The sequence below is a fragment of the Oryza brachyantha genome, chromosome 4 (genome assembly GCF_000231095.2).
Source record: "Oryza brachyantha chromosome 4, ObraRS2, whole genome shotgun sequence".
Classification (NCBI taxonomy): Eukaryota; Viridiplantae; Streptophyta; class Magnoliopsida; order Poales; family Poaceae; genus Oryza; species Oryza brachyantha.
This window is the reverse complement of record NC_023166.2, coordinates 10703398-10724344: the sequence shown is the minus strand read 5'-3', so window position 1 is coordinate 10724344 and position 20947 is coordinate 10703398. Positions and strand designations below refer to the sequence as shown.

General features: G+C 36.7%; 2 protein-coding genes across 4 annotated transcripts; one reads left to right on the top strand and one right to left on the bottom strand.

Moving 5' to 3' along the window:
* The first annotated feature begins 3455 nt into the window (after window positions 1-3455).
* LOC102712715 (golgin subfamily A member 6-like protein 22) lies at window positions 3456-5797 on the top strand. Of its 2 annotated transcripts, XM_040523380.1 has the most exons (4): window positions 3456-3526; window positions 3668-3803; window positions 5065-5175; window positions 5329-5797. In XM_040523380.1, the coding sequence occupies exons 2-4, from the start codon at window positions 3687-3689 to the stop codon at window positions 5566-5568; spliced, it is 468 nt and encodes a 155-aa protein (XP_040379314.1). In that variant the 5' UTR covers window positions 3456-3526; window positions 3668-3686; the 3' UTR covers window positions 5569-5797. The 2 variants fall into 2 exon arrangements, with proteins under 2 accessions (XP_040379314.1, XP_006652299.2); XM_006652236.3 differs by lacking the exon at window positions 3456-3526 and having other exon boundaries at window positions 3642-3803.
* Window positions 5798-6308: 511 nt separating this feature from the next.
* On the bottom strand, window positions 6309-19100 carry LOC102719668. 2 transcript variants are annotated; one of them, XM_040523587.1, is made up of 5 exons: window positions 18848-19100; window positions 18529-18627; window positions 14883-14990; window positions 7124-10254; window positions 6309-6961 (listed from the first exon to the last, which is right to left on the bottom strand). In XM_040523587.1, exons 3-5 carry the CDS (start codon window positions 14892-14894, stop codon window positions 6958-6960), a joined length of 3147 nt encoding a protein of 1048 aa, XP_040379521.1. In that variant the 5' UTR covers window positions 14895-14990; window positions 18529-18627; window positions 18848-19100; the 3' UTR covers window positions 6309-6957. The 2 variants fall into 2 exon arrangements, with proteins under 2 accessions (XP_040379521.1, XP_015691336.2); XM_015835850.2 differs by lacking the exons at window positions 18529-18627; window positions 18848-19100 and adding an exon at window positions 15211-15348.
* Between the last annotated feature and the right edge of the window lie 1847 nt (window positions 19101-20947).

The following is a 20947-nucleotide window of genomic DNA, read 5'->3' as shown; positions in this document are numbered from 1 at the left end:
TTATAAGCAAAACAACTTACCGGCGTTTGAAAAATAATAATCTGTAACTATCACTTTTATATACTCTACGTGTTATTAGTGGTTTAAATAGAATGCTAGAAAGTAAACTGTAATAAAAAAAAATCCATATTCATAGATTACTTTTTTAATTTTGAAATATACCGTTTGTGGATGACCCCAAAGGCAAAGGCTAAACGATGCGGTTGTGGCTGTAGGGTATAATAGTTGCCGCAGCACCAGCTACAACAATAGAAGCCGAGCAACACTCTTTCAACCCGGAGAGCCCATTCAAAAGAAAAATTGTTATTTGTTTGAACTTGTTTGATTTGCTGCTATACCAAAATATTGGTAATACCAAATCATGGGCACATTTTTTACAATGCTAATACTCCCTCTATTTTTTTAATTGATGCAGTTAACTTTTAGATTTACATTTGATCATTCATCTTATTTTTTCTAAATGTACAAAATTATAGATCATACTTGAAGTTACTTTATTAATAAATCAAATCATAAAAAAATAAATAATAATTATATGAAAATTTTGAATAAGACAAAACGTTAAACATAAATTCAAAAGTAAACGGTATCAGATAAAAACCTGGAGGGAGTATTTTTGGTAACACTTGTGTTATAAGCAAATATTGGTTACAAACCAAAGAAAAGGCTAAATTACAATTAAAATACCAATATTTTGGGTGGGAAAGTTTTATCTTCAAACCAAAGATACCCTTTGTTTCTTAGCCGACGAACCACGGGCAAAACTTAAAATTGTTGATTTTAGTTTTTTTTAAAGAACAAAATACACTACTGGTGTTTCAATTTAGATCGAGGTGCCATTTAGCTATATGAACTTATTTAAATACATATTAGGTTTCTAATCTTAGTTTAATATAGAGTATATATCACTTTTGGTCTAAAATGCACAAGACGCAACTTCAGCGCTGATGTGGTTATCCAGGGAGGCCAGAGGTGGATTTAGCATAGGGCGGCGGGGTTCGAGCCCTCGCTATCCCCGTTAAATATATTGAAGGCCCTATAAAGATCTTACTAAAATTTTGTAGCAAAGATCAATAAAAAGAAGACCGAAACTATATCCAACTTATTCATATATATCTGGTCTCATTGGCTAGATCCGTCATTGATGGAGGCCATGATCTTCTATGTAAAGTCCCACAATAATATGCCTCTACATCGACTATTGCCACACCCAAACCTTTTGGTGTATAACTTAAACAAATTACTATATCCTTTTCATATTATAAGTCTTTCTAGCCTTGCCATAAATTTATTTATAGATAAATACATATAATTTATATATGTGTTTAGATTTATTAGCATCCATATGAATCTATATAAATCTAGACAATGCTAAAAAGACTTACATTGTAAAACAGAGGGAGTATTTTTCAGATGTTGATAACTGCATATTTTTTGATCTTAGGGTAGCGAGAATTGATTTGGGTGTACCGTAGCAAGGAGGCCTAAAATGTAAATTTCTCGCCTTCGTGGATAACCATGTGTTGAAGCCATGTCCTTTGTATTTTGGACATCAGACAATATATTAATAAATAAGATCGATAAATATATTTTGGACAGCTTCATACACCTAACACATGGGATCGAAAGTTTAAGGATTAGTAGCATATTTTACTCTTTTTAAATATTGTCAAGTTTTAACCTTTGTTGTCAAACCGCTTATAACATAGAGAATATAATTTTACCCATAATTTGTTTGGCTGCTTTGTTTATTTCTATATAGATTATCAGTTTGAGCTCAACCGATTAGAGCCCACTTTCTACCTCTCAAATTTCTTTCTCTCTAAATTTCTAGTCAAAATATATTATAACTACCTTTATTTTTATCCGTGCTATTTTTTCATGTCATTTTTATATGTGGCATCGAGAAAAAGAGGAGAATTTTCTTGACAGACACATAGCTTCGAAGCAAGTGCTCACCCCATCTCGATTACATGTATCTAAAAGTGCACCTACGTCCGAAAATTCGGCAAATTACTCCTAAATTTTATGTTGAACATTAGATGTCAAATCCATTATTTTCAGAGAACGTACTTATTACTTTTCTAGCCAATGGAACCGTGGATTGAACGGTGCCAGAAATATTTAGGGTCCATTTGATTGGTAGGAATTGTATCCTATTTCTTATTTGGTTCTTTAAAACAAAACAAAGAATTACGACTCAAAATATTTTATGAAATTTCTATAGAGTAAAGGTAGAAATTTTGGTAGAAAAGTAGTACGAGGTCTAATCTTATTAATGTTTTGAGACACTCTTCTTTAATTCTTATGTTTTTTGAGCGGTCCATTCAAACATCCATTTTTGTATTTTTTTTCTAAATTTCTTAAATTTTTTTTACATTTTTTTAATTCAGGTTAAAATCATACTTTTTTTTTCATTCGTACGTTTATCTTTCCGCTCGCTTGTTTTCTCGATGATGAGTTTGAAGGGGCGAAATGAAGACTAAACGAGAAAACGACGAATAACCAAATGGCCCCTGCCGATATCTGGCAGCCCAATTGTTTGGCTGTTTTAAAGCATATAAGCAAAATCGTGTACTAACGATTAACACGAAACGAGCGAAAGTTTTATATATACATTCTTGCCGATCTAAAATAAAAAATAAACTACGATAAATACACTAAATTTAACTTTAAATATAACTTTTAAAATTTAAATTTTGATTGATAAATATAACCCTAAGCGAAAAGAGACATCCAAGAGCATCTCGAAAAGATTATTTATCTTACTTGTCATACTAAATTTTAGTAATTTTATATAAAAAAATGGTGTCCAAGAGACTATTCCATCCGTTCCATGTTATAAGACTTTATAACATTATCTAGATTTATTTATATGCTAATAAATTTAGACATATATACAAAACATATATATTGGTATATGGATAAATCTAGTTAAATCTAGAAAATCTTACAATATAAAATGACAATGGCAAAAATACCTATTTAACTTACCATACATACCATACCATTTGAATGACTAAATATATTCCTCAATGATCACATCTGACAAGTTATTCTCTTGCGAGCAAGACTGTTATTTGTAGTCATCCTCCACTTGCCAAATTTAGAGAGTAAAAATGGAGATCGTATTGAAGGGCATGTTAGATTTAAAGTTTTTAAACCTAACATTAATGACTAAATTTGAATTTATTTTACTAAAAAAATTAACCATTCTAAACCCTAGCCATTATCTTGGAGATGGACTAAAGTATTTCTCCCTCCCCTTACCTCCTTCCCTCACCTCTGCCCTCTCCAGTCTCCGCCGTCTCCTGCTCCGATTGCCGCGCGATCCGGAGGCGGGCGTCGAGCTCCCTCCTCGCCCGCGGCCGCGCCGGCGAGACCCAGAGGCCACCACCTCCTCTCATCTCCTCCCCTTCCCGACCCCGCCCCCGCCCCCGCCCCCTTCCCCAGTCTCCTTCTCGGGCGCCCGCGCGCGCGGCCGGCGGGAAGGTTCCCATCGGCCTCCTCCTCCTCCCCCGTCTCGGTTCGAATCGAGTAGCACCTGCCATTTCAACAGAAATTTTTGGTGGCGGGGCGTGTTGTTCGATCTGCCCCTCCCCCAACGTTAGGCCCGCCTCCTCCTGTATGATGGTGACGTTGTCGGTTCTTGGATGGATAGGAGCAGGTCGGTGGCGGGCGGGGCGATGGATAAGCTGGTGCTGTTCGCGAGGAAGGCGTGGTTCGTGGTGCGGGTGATGTCCGGGTACGAGGAGAGGAGGATCCGGGCTTACAGGCTGCAGATGCAGCAGCGGATCGAGAGGGTAAGGTTCTTCCTTTCCTCTCCAACCATCCCACGGCCGATTTTTTTCCTGGAGGGCTTATTACTATATTCCATGAAAATGATTCAAAATTGCAATTTTGACAACCCAAACAGCGCGTTTCTCTCCATTGAATTGAGATGAATTGTGTTATGTTATGTGATTTCTCATGGATGACTTAGTATATTCCATGCTAAAGTGTGAAGAGTGAGGCACTCAGGCTGAATCTTCTAATTAGGGTTGCCCGCTAACAATGTAGTTATCTTGTTTTCAGTAGAGTACGTTGCTAGGATGGACACCTCGGTGTTAGAATTGAAGTTTGAATCTTATCTTTTAACTGATTGGCAATTGGGTGTGGCATGGATAGAAGCTTGATGGTGTTGTGTCTAATTGAGAAATGTGCTCTTTTCATATGCCACGGTAGATATCCATGCCGGTTTTGTTGATTGTGAAAAATATCAGCTACATCCTGCTCTGCCTTTTTATTTAGACACCCCACTTAATGTAGGCTTTATTTGATTTCTACTGCCATGAATAACTTTTTTTTCACATTGTATTTGGAATGATTATTTACTTCCATGTCTTCTGTACATGATAGCCTTGCTTATCCACCAGTTTTACGGCTGCACATAGTTATGCCGCCAGATACCCTGTTTTGTTTAGCTTCACAACACAGATAAGTAGGATTTAGTTGTTGGAGAAGAAGTGAAGATAGTTGTGGTAAAATTGTGGAAGGCTTACCTTACCTTTTACATGCTCAACTTTGAAATAATGCTGGTTATTTAAATAGGGATTTATTAGCAACACGATCCAAGGATAATTCCTAATAGATAACACAATAAAACTAGCAAACATGATAACTAATAGCTGGCCAGTCGGTGTGGTTGTTGACTTGCTGTGTTAGCTTCCTATACATACTTCTGGTGGGCCATAATGCATTTCCTTGTAGAAGACAATCTGGGGTAAGCAAATAAAAGGGTTTAGATGGATTTTTCATAGGAACAGAAGACCACATTTTCCATAGTTTTAGTGCCGGTAAGGGCTAAGCTCACTGACCCTAATTCCATCATAGAGATTGTTAAGTCCTCTTAGTACTAAGCTCCTCAAATGTCTGTAAATGTTGTGAAAGCAATGCTTTCCAGGTAGCCTTTTGGGTTATCCATGGTGATAACATTGACCATTGTCATTCATGCATTCATTAGTTGAACAATGATCATACTGTATTCATCTACACAAATACTTACATATTAGTTATTTTTTTCAGGTTAAAGGTAAGAAGGAAAAGCTTCAGAAGCAGCCAGAACAAATCATTCTATCAGAGGTTCGTCAAATGGTTCAGCAGATGGAAGCCCTCAATCAGCAGCTTGAAGAAACTGTAAGATATCCAACCAGAAAATAAAATTACCCAGTCAATGTCTCAATGCCTTCCTAAGAATGTGTACTGTGGTTTTGAAGAACAACCCCTTCCCTTTCCTTTTTGGTTTATGATCCTATAACATGCTAACTTGTTCTCCATCCTAAATCACAGGAAACTGCCATAGATGAATATTTCAAACCAATTGATAAGAGCGCTCAGATTATAATGGACATGCAACTGGAGAAAGAAGAGACACAAGCGAAGGAGATGGCAAAAATAATGAAAGAGCAAATAGCAATGCAAAGAGAAATTGCAAGCAAGAGAGCTCAAGCCACTTTCATAAGGTCTAAAGATGCCCAACAGAGTGAAAAGGTGGCTGAATGTTCTCCGAAGGAAGATGCCATAAAATAATCACCGGTCATTTTTCCCTTGTCTTTTCTGTAAACAAGTATTGCAAGTGGATTTTTTACAAAGACTTGCTGGGCTAGGCAATAAGTATGGACCCCATGGTAGTACAGTTTCCATATTTTGTCACTAACAAGAGGCTATCCTTTTCCCGGGCAGAGCTCGGAATAGTGCGCTTTATTAACCAAGACTGAAATCATGGAAAAATTGCCCAATGTGATTTTTGCCTATGAAATCCAAATAAATAAATAAATCCAGTATGCATATCCAGAGTCTTAATGTTTGCTAGAATGTGCCATTTTTACTCTGGACTTGCTCTTTGTATATTCTTAGGGGTTGCTGTATTAGCGTGAATGGCGTATGAGATATGGTCTTGAATGGGCAGATCAGTTTTGGTACTTCTGTAGTCAGCATGTTCTAATCTGGTGTTTTGTTATGGAGCAAGAAGGGTAGGAAAAATTATTGTGACGGAGCAAGTATTTGAAGGCCTTTTGTTTCAAACTTCAATCCATCTGTCTGAACAATCGATGAACATTCTGCATGTTTGAGCAAACCTGCCATGTAATTACGAAAAGGTGAAGTTAACAGAAAGGGGTATGAGATGAATCCAACAAATATCCCAACTTACATTAATGTGTAGGGTCATTAATGTGTAGGGTCTCCTAGGTTTATAGGGAACCAATCTTCCAGGCAAAAGAAACAACCATGTTCAGACATCAGAAACTATGGTTCACAGATTATGTACTACATAACACTCACATAAACCTGGGATGCATGTAGCTCAACGATAACGATTCACAGATTGAGCTGGTTAAATGCAACAACCGGTGAGGCACACATGTATATTACATACAGCTGCTGCTTGTCTCAAAACGCATACCGGCACACATACAGACCCCGGAAGCAAGGTGGACGCATGCAAGCTAAGCTAGCAAACACAACCATCTGCTCCATCCATAATTTGTTCAGAATCTTGACATACACACAGCAAGCAAGCAATCTCACACACTGTCGCAGCCATGTAGATGCTCGCAGGAACACATGACTGCTTCTTCTTTATTATTGTTTCAAACATACATCAAATCATCATCAAGCCACACACACGAGCATCCGAGTATCCACACCCAGACTAAAACTCAGTCATCAAGACACACACTCAAACTCACAAACTCAATCATCCATCGGCCGTCAGCTGGTCTGTGCATCCGCGCACAAACACAGGACGGAGACATGGTCTCTGGCCAACTCGGCCACATACCAAGCCACTGTCACAGCCCACACACCACAAGCTGGCTGGCTGCAACAGGAGCGGACACAAATAGGAGGAGCAGCAGCATCACAATTTCACCACCATTCGTCGCCAGCTCGCAGAGCATCCTCCCAAGCAAGGATTGATCACCTAGGGGACGTGACAGTAAGACACAGAAACAACAACAACAACAAAAGAAAATCAACCTGAGATTCAGTTCATTCGGAGGATGCAGTAGTTCATCATGCAGAGAACGAATGCTTCACAAGTAGGATCAGTAAGCAAGCAAATAATGAAGGCGCACGAATTAACCTGATGGCGGAGCCCCTAGGCAGCTTCTTCTTGTAGTAGCGCGAGTGCAGCGGCGCCTGGAAGAGGGAAGGGTGGTGGCCGGCCTCCACCCCGTCCCACTCCAGTGCGCTCCACACGTCCTCCTCGATCTCTATGGCCGGCTTCAGGCCACCAGCACCGACGGCCGGCAGCCGGCGCAGGCTCCAGCACCCCCTGATCTTGATGGTCTCCAGCGCGGGCGCCACCATCTTGAACCCGACATCGCAAATCTGCTGAAGCATCGGGAGGTCTTGCAGGTGGATGGTGCTTAGCCTTGGGAATGCTACGCCGTCGACGGTTGTTTCGCCTCCATCGAGCACGAAGATGTTGCAGAGGTGGGTGCAGTGGATGACGTGGAGGGTCTCTAGCCTCGGGAAGGAGTAGACCCACACCGGGAGCACGAACTTGAGCCTGGGGCAGTCGCGCAGGTGCATGTGCCGTAGATTCTCGAAGGACCCGTACGAGAAACGACGAACACCTATACTCCAGATGCAACGGGCCATTGGGAGATCAGCCATCCATATGGTCTCTAGGCGGCTGAAACCTTCTGCGTTTGTAGGGAATATTGTTTCCATCTTGGGGCACCTCTCCATACGGCACCACCTGAGGTAGTCCCAGTACCAACCCCCTCCAGGCATACTTGCGGTGGTCAGGACGTCATGCACATGCAGTGACTCGGACACCCAACCCATCAAGTATGCTAAATTACGATATGGCAGCAGCCAGTTCCGATCCAGTTCACTCTCCAAGTTGTGGCTCCCTTGAGCAATCTCGATATGGCGGCTCAAGCTTGTGGTTGGAGGATGTGGGAAAGATTGCATGGGGGCATCCCCAACCTTGCTAAGTGCATCATGATACTGGCCGACTGAAAAAGGTTGTTGTTGTTGCAGATTCACTTGATCATTTATTTGTCCAATCTTATCCTTACATGCCCCTTCGTCTTGAACAAATCCATCATACAATGTTGAAGTATGGATACTGAAGGAAACATCACTGTACCTCCCTTTATGGCAGGAGTATATTGGATCACACAAGGACCGAGCAAGTCTCGCGTCCTCTATGACAGCATGGATTTGTAACTTGAAGTTATTATTGCTTTTGTCAAAAGATGGCCGAGGACGTTCAATTCCAGGTCTTGTGTCTATGCATAGCAACTCTAGGTCTGGCTCTACCTTAGAACCACTATTTTCCCATTTTATCGAACGGAGTTTCTCGCAGCCTATTAGAAATAGTCGCTTAAGACTTGAGACTTCCAGCACCATAGTTGTAAAGTCAAGTATCTTAATTGCGGTTCCGGAAAGGTCCAGCTCCACAAGGTTGGGTAGTTCACGTATGAATAAACTTCCCAATCCTTTGCAGCCTTTTAGGGAGATGGTGGAGGTTTTTATATGCTTCTTAATATTTACAGAAGATGGACGTAAATCTCTTGTGGGTAACTCAACTGTTGATGTCCAATTGGTTGCTGGTCCATAGCCATCAAACACAATGTTTCCTAGTCCATCGCAACCATCAAGAATAAGAACCTGAAGGCTTCTCGCCTTTGACAAATTGGTTGGCAGACGTGCCATGTTTCTGGTCCCAGACATGTCAAGTAATTCCAGCTTCGTCTTGTCCATTAGGTAGTTGTCTATGTATGTTGATGCATTTGGTTGATCCATAGATTTAACTATTCGGAGCATCTGAACATCCGGTAGCTGTTCATGTAGTGCAGGTATGTATTTCCAGCACTCAGGTCCAACTATATTTAGCTCCCTAAGGTTAATAATAAGATGTGCAATCTCTTTGGAGAAAACTTGATACCAGCCTGTGTAAATGAGATCCAAAACCCATAAGCCATGTAGAAACTGCCACTTCCTTGGGTCAATTTGTTTTGTTGTTTCATTGTCTTTACAATGGTGTAGCCCAAGAAATCTTAGGTTCTGGCAGGCAATGAATGGTGGTGATGCAAAGCTAAAGGAACAATGTGACAGCTGTAGCACACGGAGGTTAGTCGATTGGTCAAACAAGCCATCAGCTAACACTAGTAGGGCATCATTGGATATCTCATCAGGTGCCAAGAAATAAGACGACATATCTGCACTTACAGTTTGGATGTCATGTGGTGTTAATGGAACCTTTGAGTTTGAGGTAGTGATTGCCATTGGTGGGTATGATATTCCATTTTCATCAAAGTATGTGCCATTCAATCTCTTACAACAAGTAGAATTTTCTGAAGATGATTCTATGAGTATTCCACGCACCTCATCTAGTAAAGTTGGGTGCAAATCCCACTTTATTTCTTTAGAAAGTGCACTGCTTATCTCCCATGCCTGATCACCTTGCATGATGCCATCACACATCCAGTAGGCTGATGCTCGGGCTGCCCATTCATTCTCCAAATGTTCAGGCAAACAAAGATATAGAAATAATCCATATACACAGCAATCCACGATCTTCTCCGGGTTGATCTCCCGCATGCACGGATACTTAGCAGCTATGGCAGCGACCTCTTTCTGCAATACTGGGAAGAGAATTCCGTTTCTTATTATATCATATCCTGTTTCGTATGCAAAAAAATGGGTGTTCTGCACTTTGTTTTCCATCTCAGAGTAGTCTTCACTTCCTTGAAACCTCCTGCGGAAGGTCCACAACATGAAGTATCCACGAAATATTGTGAATGGCGGAAAACCAAAACTGTTGAGATCAATGTAGTCACCACTTCCGTTATGGAAAACAACCATAAATCTATGATCTTTAAAAGCCCGATCAATCTCTTCTGCAACCCTCATTATCTCACCTCTAGAACCTTGATCGACCCCATCAAAATCATCCTCCTCATCTGCCTTATCAATAATTGCAATTACGGAAGCATCAAGGTTTAGCTCCACCGCAATTGCCCTCTGCATTGCCCTTCTGCTTTTCCATGCGGAGCAATCAATATGGATTACTTTATCAAGCCTTAGTTCTGGACAAGCCCCTCGAGATTTAAGCTCATCTGCTACAGCTCTAAGAACCGCGGATGCCCCAAAACCGCGCCAGCCATCGAAGTATATGACTCTTGTATCCCTCTGCTTCTTAACAAAATATTTAAGTATCCCTTGCACGGCCCCATCCAAAGTCGACCAATAAACATTCTGCATGATAATTGAAATTAAACGATGTTAGGCCAACTTTGCAGATGTGATAGTTACCAACTGTACAAACACAAAACTACTTAGAGATATATATTTTTGTTTTTTGGCAAAAAATCTGCCTCAACGAAGACTTTCTAAGACTATTTCCAAGAGAATGCTAATATTTTTGATATCTAAAAACTTGTATTGGGTTCATCTAAAAAATGTTAGGTATAAAAATTACACACTCCTCCAATAGAAATATAAAAATGAATAACTTGTATTAGGAACCCATATTTTTGCCCCAAATTTAGGATATAATTAACTTAATTTTAAGCATGAGTAAATATTAAAAATGCATTTGGTAACCTAATGGAGATATATTTTCTAGTCCAATTCACAAAATCTGATTTTAGAGATCAATTTTAGACATCTCTTAAGAATGCTCTAATATCAGAAGTATACATACGACCTCGTGGATTTATTTTATCGAAGTAAAAAACTGAATTAAGTGGCCGTGCTTTTCTATATTGTCACTTCATAGGCATGCTGCCACAATCGTCTTGCATCGTGTGTTTTCTATTTGCTGCACGACCCTATCCAAATTCCACCGATAAACGTCCTGCCATAATAATAGAAATTGGACGGTGTTAGGCCAACTTTACTGTACAGAGTACACTAACACTAACACCACACACGTGTTACCCCAAGTAGACGTGATAGCTACATATAAAGTGTACAAGCACAAAACTACTGAGAGATACATAAAGTATCCCTTGCACGGTCCGATCAAAATATTAGTACCTCGAGGTTAAATCCCGACGGTTAGTGATGATAGATCGAATGGTCACGATTGCATGGTATCTCGAGGTATCCGCTTGGCGTGGAGTGGATAGCACGAGTGAAGACATTAGTATCTCAAGGTATTGATATCTCACGGTAAAAAAGATGTGAGTAAAACTATCCCCGTGGATTTATTTTGTCGAAGTAAAAAGGTGAATTAAGTCAAGTGGCCGAGCTTTTTCTATATTGTCACTTGATAGGCATACTGCCACAACCGTCTTGCATCGTGCCATCTTTCTTGGTGAACGTCAGCATGCACGACACATACATGATTATATATCCACGCCTTCACGATAGTATACGATAGTACAGTGCACAGATAATTAGCCAATTTATAGATTATTTGTCAGCGTACTTTGTTTTTCCTGTTATACTTGTATTCTAAACTATATTTGTATAATTGTACATAAACTCTTTTCTGCATGATATTTTTTAATTTAAATTCTAGATACTTCTAAATTATATTTATATGTTGATTCATTCTCTTATTTTACTTAATTTAACCAAAATTTTAAATGTATTCAAATTGCAGCCATAGATGGATTTTTTTACTGAATATTAATTATTCTTTAATTTCTAATCACAATTATTTTTTTCTAAAATTTCTTCATACCTGGACTTGTTTACTTTCTTTATTTTTAATTCTGAAATTGCATTTCTAATAAAATTATAACTTTTGTTTTTGATTGATGTGGATTTATTTTTAAGAGAAAACGTGGTAAATCCTTTTCTCATTACTTTATATGTATAGTATATTTATGGTAATTCTAAATATATTTATATGTCAATTCTTTATCTTAATTGTACTATTTTTAACCAGAATTTAGAATTTCCAAAATTGCACTAATAGATGGAATTTTCCCTCAATATTAATTATCTGTTAATTTTAAATATGGACTTGAGATGCACTTACAGATGGACTCAGTAATAATCAATTTTTTAACTTTTAACCTGAATATTGGATTTTTGTAAACTGTAATACATGGACTCTTTTCTTTCCTTTACTTTATTTTTAATTCTGAAATTACATTCCTAATCAGATTTTATTTTTTGCTTTTAATTAATACTCCCTCCATATTTTTATGTATGACACTGTTGACTTTTAGAATCACGTTTGACTATTCGTCTTATTCAAAATTTGTATTCAAATATACAAAATTATAATGCATAATTAAAGTTTCTATAATAATAAATCATATTATAACAAAATAATTAATAATTATATAATTTTTTGAATAAGACGAATAGTCAAATATGAATCTAAAAGTCAACGGAATATAGAGGGAGTATATGTTTTTCTTTCCCGTGAGAGGGAACATAGTGGCTCATTTCGAAACTTCTAATGCATGAACGTGTGCGTCGATCTGATCAGCGCGAATCAGTCGAATACCGGGTGGTGGCATAGTGAATGTTTTTCTTTATCTGTTTTTGTTATCGCGTGGACATCTTTACTTTTTTTTCTTGCTATTTGGGTATTAGACACTTTAGGTTTTTTATGGTTTATAGAATATTTTGATTTAAATAAAAAAATATATATGAGATATTTGTGTATTGAATTCTTATATGTATAATGTTTGTATTTATATAATGTTTACACCTATAATATTGCATGTATAAAGTCTATACATATAATATTTATCACTTTTTACTTCAACCTAAAATAAAGGGGAAAACCATTGAACTATAAAGTTGTAAATGTCTATCACCCACACCTACTTAATGAGAGAACAACCTATGTTTTACTAGGAAAGGCTCAATGAATTAGGAAACACACAAGACACGTGTTTCCTTAGCTTTTATTCACACATTGGGGACGCGCAAACGGTCATGTAACGGGGCTTTTAACTTTTTACCACTTTTATGGATTTTCATAACAGATTTGCCACTGGACCCACCTATCATAGACTTATGAGGGCCCACATGTCATAGACAGCGAGTGGCAAATCTGTTTTGGCCGCTTGTAAGAGTGGCAAAAAGTTAAATTTCTCATCATGTAACATACCACCTGACTCCTTTTAATATATAACCCGGGGATTGCCGCCAAGCACTTTTGTTTGTATTGAGCTAGATAGTTCAAGTAGAGTTGAATTTAATATACAACTCTGAAATTCTCTTTCTATAGATACCACTATATAGAAGAATATTTGAATTTCATATATAACTTTTAACTTATATTTTTATGAGGTTTGGATTCCAAATACAACACTTAGCTTCTATTAGGTTTGAATTTCACGTATAACTCTTATTCTATTTCTATGTATTTCCATTAGATTTCATACAGAGATCTTTCTTTATTTGTTTGCTCTCTGTGTTTCTTTTGTCATTAGGTGCGGCCTATGTACCTAGTGCCGCTTCGGCTCCTCACCCAATTATTGGTTGAGATACAGCCCGTAATCCTTAATTGGTTTACTAAGGAGACACGGACTCCTAGTGAAATAAAAGAAAAAAAAACTTTGGACTCTGCCTCTAGCATCCATATATAAAACATATTAGGATTTCTAACATATGAAAAGAACTCTACATGAATCTACGTATTTAAATTAAATCGATCTCAGTCATTATAATATGAATCCACCCTTACCTAACGATCATTTTTTTCATTTTTTAATTAATATGATAATTTGTAGCTTCTAGAGTGAATGTGCTGGTTCATTTTCAAAATATCTTTAAACATTGATGGATAAGCGGTTCCTTTACTCTAGGCCAAAAAACAAATGAAAAAGAAAATTGAGGAAAAACTAGTCCTTATATTACTTGAGAATCTCAACGTGCAAGTATGACAAAATATATGATATGTAGATAGATAGATTTAGATTCCAACGAAAAAAAAGAGATAAAAAACGTAAAAATTGATGCATATCCGGTTCCTTTACTCTAGGCCACCGAAAACAAATTTGAACATAAAATTTTTATACCTCTAGATATTTTATACTTGGAGATATAAAAATTTTGAGCGTAATAAAATTTGTCATTACGTATACGGTTGATATGGACGAGGAATATTGTTTCTATGTGCCACTGTATAGCCATCAAAGTCTCGAATCAAATGAAAAAGAATATTCAGCAACAAACGTACTAGTGCTTATATTACTCGAAAATCTGAACGTGTAAGTAGGACAAATATATGATAAGTGGATAGATAGATTTGGACTCCAACGAGACTGCTGAAAACCACAAATATAGATATGTGGATTGTTTTCTGAAGTAAAAACGTGGTCGATCGTATTTTTCTGTCAAAAGTTGTATAATCACAGCCTTTTTCTATTATTCCCACCGATCTGTACGGCATGACCATCATGATATATATATAGGTATAGTGCATATATAAGTAACCGGTTTGCGATCATAAATGTATGACGTTTCCGACAAGCAAAATAGCTTTGTTTTAACTTCAATGCTTTGTCCTAACGACAAACATTAATGACCGGAGGGAGTAGATCATTTGTCAGCTAACTTTGGTTTTTGTTAAAAATTATAGAATGGTTGGAGCAGCATCTGTCAGCTAATATATATTGCTCCTGTAAGACGTTACTTTTCCTTTTCTTTTAATATAATATAGGCGACTGAAAACTACAGAGACGTAATTAAAATAGTATTTTAGGCTATGCAGTAAGATATATAACTGCAGGACATATATACTTAATTATAACATGTGTGAGGTATGCAGGATCGAGTAATATCGATGATACTGTACTGTGCATATATGTATAACTATGAAAGTCTCCAATCAATCAAGTCAAACCAAAGCCAAAAACAAATTAACTGGGCCTTATATTATCAGAAGAGAATGTGAAAGTGCAACGTACCTTGGATATCATGATGATCAGGCAAGAAGATCGAATCGGCAGCAGATTAATCAATCTAACCCATCATATATATATCCGGCCAATCAAGTCCGCTCGATCGATCGCTGCCTACACACATATATACACAACAACATATATATATATATATATCAACCATACATATACTACATATTATGCTACTGTATGTACGTACTTCAACAATATCAGTCATACACATGTAATCAGTAGCACCACATGTTTCAAGAGGATCGACGAACAAATTAAGCAACTAAGAAAGATGCAAAGTAATAAGTTGCATTGTCACCAGTGTTGTGTTACTAGTACGTACCGGTGTACAATTAAGCAGAGAAGAGAAGCAAAACTCCAGATAATAATTTAGCTAAACACAGCAATTAGGCAGCCTCTCTGGTCGAAGCAGCAGAAAAAACTTGATTAGCAGCTGTGGATCATCAGCTTTAGCAGCTTGGTCGTTAGGTTTGGTTTGGTATCTCTCTTGTGTCTTCCCTTCTAAAGCAAAGCAAAATCGCAGAGGAATTGCTTACCGTCAATCTCTCGTCGTCTGACTTGGAAACTTAGGATGTGTTTGGTTTCAGTGATGGGATGTGACCATATTTGATTGGTGGATAGGTGGGATAGGTTGAACCCAGAAAAGAAATATTCCTCTTAGATCCAAATTCAACTCATCCTACCAAAATGGTGGGACGAATCCGTCCCAGCACGACCATGACGCATAGAGGGGGTGTCCATTTTATTTATTAATTTTATTTAAAATATATTACTTATATAAATATACATTCAGTTACTTTAGATTATTCATATATTAATCCTACTATTTAATATTTTATTTTGGATATAAGAGGTAATATTTATCTCATCTCATCCCTTTAACCAAACAAAAAACAGGCCCAACACATCTCAACTCATCCATTCCACCAAATAAAAAACAAGATTCAACCCATCCATCTAACCAAATAAAAAAATAAAATCAACTCATCCTACAATCTAAGGATGGAGCCAACTGAACCCATCTTGTCCACGAACCAAACGCATCCTTAGTTTACTTCTCGCCTCCATTATTCCCTCCTTTTTCTTTTCCCAAGAACATGAAAAAGAAAAAGACAACCATACTAACTGTTTTGCTTTCTAATCTAAAGGTACATGTTTCTTCGGTAATAACGTACCGCTGGTATATCATTCTTTCTTGCTTTCTTTTTTTTCCTAAAGAAGACGCTAAACCATAATACTATTACAGTACTCAGTACAAGAGCAACTAAAAGAATGAAAAAGAGCTGCTAGCTAGCTACTTGTCATTTTAGGTTATTATATGTTTTTGTTTTCTCTAGATTTATGTATGAACCAATGTATATTATTATATGTACGTCCAGATTAGATTTATTACTATCTATATAAATCTAGGAAAAAAGTAAAAATATCAGTGACTATATATATACATGTAAGTTAATTTCTAGACTAGCAAAATATTACTTACTCTATTACTCTCCTTTGTTTAGGTGATGCAGGGACCCCTTGCATTATTCCCTTCTTTTTTACTTTGCCAAAAACATGAAAATAAAAAAGAAAAAAAAGCGTGTGTGCACTTTGCTTTATAATCTAAAGATGCAAGTTTCTTCAGCAATACAACTTCTGATACATCTTTCTTTATTTTGTGTCGAGAGGAAGATTTGGGAGATTAGGGTTGGAGTATGATGGTGTGTATATACTAAGTGCTAAATAAATCTTGGCCATGGAAGGAGCATAAGATGGCTGAATCATTTGCTGGCAGATAATTTATCGGTAGATAATGTATCATATAAAATTATTGGCGGATAGTGTGCCTTCATATATATTATTCATGGTAGATAGAACACCAAATTTATTTCCTGTCACATAGTTTATTTGGGATTGTCAAGTTTTGTTGAGAGACATCTGCCGCTAAATCGGTGTCATGGTGTAGCGAGAAACCTAATCAAATGAGTTCTCACAACGGAAATAGAAGGAATACGCTAACGTTGCTGCAAATATCTTATAAACGAGTATGAACAGATTTTTGACTCCTTGTTGAGTTTAAAAGTACTAATGTTAACTTTATGTAATAGAAAAGATTGAATAAAAAAATCCACTTAGGCCGCGTTCGTTGCCCAACTTATACTCTTCGCTTCTCGCGTGCACGCTTACCGAACTAATAAACGGTGTATTTTTTGCAAAAAATTTCTATAGAAAAGTTGTTTTAAAAAATCATATTAATATATTTTATATTTTTTTAATAATTAATAATTAATTAATCTGGTACTAATCCATTATTATGTTTTCCGTGCCAGGGTAAATTAACTTACACTCTCTCAGACGAACACGGCCTTAGAGTGTCTAGACTCCGGAGTCCATTATTATGTTTTCGTGCCAGTATAAGTTAACTTATACTCTCTCAAATGAACACGGCCTTAGAGTGTCTAGACTCCGGAGTCATAGGTTGGAGACTAGGACCTCTCTACAAGTGGAGTAAATATATGGCATAAATCTAATCTGTATCAAAAGAGTTTATTACCGTCCTTTTTTTTCTAAGAACACAGTACAACGCAGAAGCTCACAACGCACGCACAAGGTACGCATGCAAACTCTACCCCACCCTATGAGCACCTCCGAAGCCTAGTTGGCATATCCTGGAGAGATTGACGAAGTCACCATAGGCACATCATTGTCGATGGGTACGTCCCTACCACTGAAAGCACGAAGCCGTTAGCTTTTGGGTTTCTTTAAGTAACATATTTTTTATGGTAAAAACTTGGTACCCTCGAGATATCAAAATTTCAAAAAATTTGTTACCTCTACTCCCTCTGTTTTCTATTATAATATTTTGTATTTTTATTAAATTCATTCATTAATCTGTGTATATATTTTATGTATGTGTAAATTTATTAGCATCTATATGAATCTAGATAAGATTAAAATCTAGCCAAATTTTTATATAATTTAATCTAGAAGTCGACTGTCCAACTCTATTTCATGTGGTATTATTATTTAGTCTTTTGTATGCCTTTGGAGAATAATAGACTAAATAGGTCTAATGCAATTAAATTTAGCAATCCCCACCTAACTTTATCACTCACAAGAAGTGTTCTTAGTTTTTGTTGTTATTTAATATATTAGTGTTACGGTGGAGACTTTAAGTTAAAATTTCACCTAGAAAAGAGCCTATACTTACCCACAACTAAACAATAGACTAAGCTTTGAATTGTTAGTTTTGTGTGGTTAAGTTTTACCAAATTACCTAACCGACACTTGACTACCGTCAGCAACCCCTCGGGTTGGAGCATATAAGTCATACTTCATGCGTTTTCATGATTCTAATCTAGACATTACACATATCTCTTAGACTGTGACTAGCAGTTAAACTCATATATGTGTTTCTTCTAAGATGTTATATAGGATAACATCTTTGTTTAGAAAGCTACTCGGATCACGTTGAGGTATAAACCAACCTGATGTACAAAAATAAGAAAGAAGTGCATTTCCAAAAGGGTGATCCATTTTAAGGGACTCTTCTCCCCGTCAAACAATAGCTTGTTTCACCGTCGTAATTCAAACCAAAGCCAAAAACAAATTAACTGGGCCTTATATTATCAGAAGAGAATGTGAAAGTGCAACGTACCTCGGATATCATGATGATCAGGCAAGAAGATCGAATCGGCAGCAGATTAACCCATCATATATATACCCGGCCAATCAAGTCCGCTCGATCGATCGCCGCCTACACACATATATACACAACAACATATATATATATGTATATCAACCATACATATACTACATATTATGCTACTGTACGTACGTACTTCAACAATTGAAGTCATACACATGTAATCAGTAGCACCACATGTTTCAAGAGGATCGACGAACAAATTAAGCAACTAAGAAAGATGCAAAGTAGTAAGTTGCATCATCACCAGTGTTGTGTTACTAGTACGTACCGGTGTACAATTAAGCAGAGAAGAGAAGCAAAACTCCAGATAATAATTTAGCTAAACACAGCAATTAGGCAGCCTCTCTGGTCGAAGCAGCAGAAAAAACTTGATTAGCAGCTGTGGATCATCAGCTCTAGCAGCTTGGTCGTTTGGTTTGGTTTGGTATCTCTCTTGTGTCTTCCCTTCCACTAAAGCAAAGCAAAGCATCGCAGAGGAATTGCTTCCCGTGGATCTCTCGTCGGCTGACTTGAGAACTTAGTTTGCTTCTAGCCTCCATTATTCTCTTCTTTTTCTTTTCCCAAGAACATGAAAAAGAAAAAGACAACCGTACTAGCTGCTTTGCTTTTTTTTAGATTGCTTTCTAATCTAAAGATACATGTTTCTTCAGTAATAACTGCTGGTACATTCTTCTTTCTTGCTTTCTTTCTTTTTTGCTGAACAAGACGCTAAATCATAGTACTATTAGAGTACTCAGTACTAGAGCAACTAAAAGAATGAAAAATAGCTGTTAGCTACCCCGTTATTTTAGGTTATAAGATGTATTTATGTATGAACCAATGTATATTGTTACATATATGTAAAGATTAGATTTATTACTAACGAAAAAAAATCAAAATATCTTATAGCTGTTTAATAGCAGAGAGTGACTATATACATATAAGTTTCTACACTATCAAAATAATACTTACTCTATTACTCTCCTTTGTTTAGGTGATGCAGGGACCCCTTGCATTATTCTCTTCTTTTTTACTTTCCCAAAAACATGAAAATAAAAAAGAAAAAAAAGCGTATGTGCACTTTGCTTTCTAATATAAAGATGCAGGTTTCTTCAGCAATACAACTTCTGATACATATTTCTTTATTTTGTGTCGAGAGGAAGATTTGGGAGATTAGGGTTTGGAGTGTGATGGTGTGTATATACTACGTGCTAAATAAATCTTGGCCATGGAAGGAGTATAAGATGGCTGAATCATTTGCTGGCAGATAAATTTATCGGTAGATAATGTATCATATAAAATTATCGACGGATAGTGTGCCTTCATATATATTATTCATGGTAGACAGAACACCAAATTTATTTTCCAGCACATGGTTTATTTGGGATTGTCGAATTTTGTTGAGAGACATCTGCCGCTAAATCGGTGTCATGGTGTAGCGAGAAATGTAATCAAATATCTTATAAACGAATATGAACGCATTTTGACTTATTATTGACTTTAAAAGTACTAATGTTAACTTTATGTAATATAAAGATAGAGTAAAAAAAATTATCCACTTAGAGCATCCCCAATATCATCCTTCATATCTCTTCGTACTCTACCAGATTATTTATATATGACACCCTTTATATCTTTTTGGAGAATGAAGAAAGATCATTCAAATATAAAGGTTCTCTCGTAATATGGATGCCATCTAAAAATAGATAATAGGATTGTCGTTCTGTTGGAGCTCAATTTGTAGTCTTCATCCTCTATTTTCAAGATAAAGGATGAGATATATGAGCTGTTGAAGATGCTCTAGAGTGATCAGTAGTCTAGACTCCGGAGCCATAGATTGGAGACTGGGACATCTCTGCAAGTGGGGTAAATATATGATGTAAATCTACCTAATCTATATCAAAAGAGTTTTTTTACCGTCCTTTTGGGTTTCGTTAGGTAGCATATTTTTATGGTAAAAACTTGGTACCCTTGAGATATCAAAATTCCGTACTAAAATTTTGTTATCTCTAATCCCTCCATTTTATATTGTAAGACCTTTTAGTTTTTATTAAATTTATTTATTAATCCATGTATATATTATATATATATATATGTAGATTTATTAGCATCTATATGAATCTAGATAATATTGAAATATAGTCAGTTTTTGATATAATTTAATCTAAAAATTACTAAGAAAGTAATGCATCACGGATATCATGTAGGTGAGTAATTCAGTAGTGCCACTTCTTAACAAAAACATGATTATCCATGAAATTAATACTTTTCATTTTTCTCCAAATTGCCATCTTTATATTTACTGGGGCATGCACATGGATCATGGATGCCATGTATTGATGTACAGATTTGCCCTATAAAAACAAGGACATTTGAAAGGTAACATAAT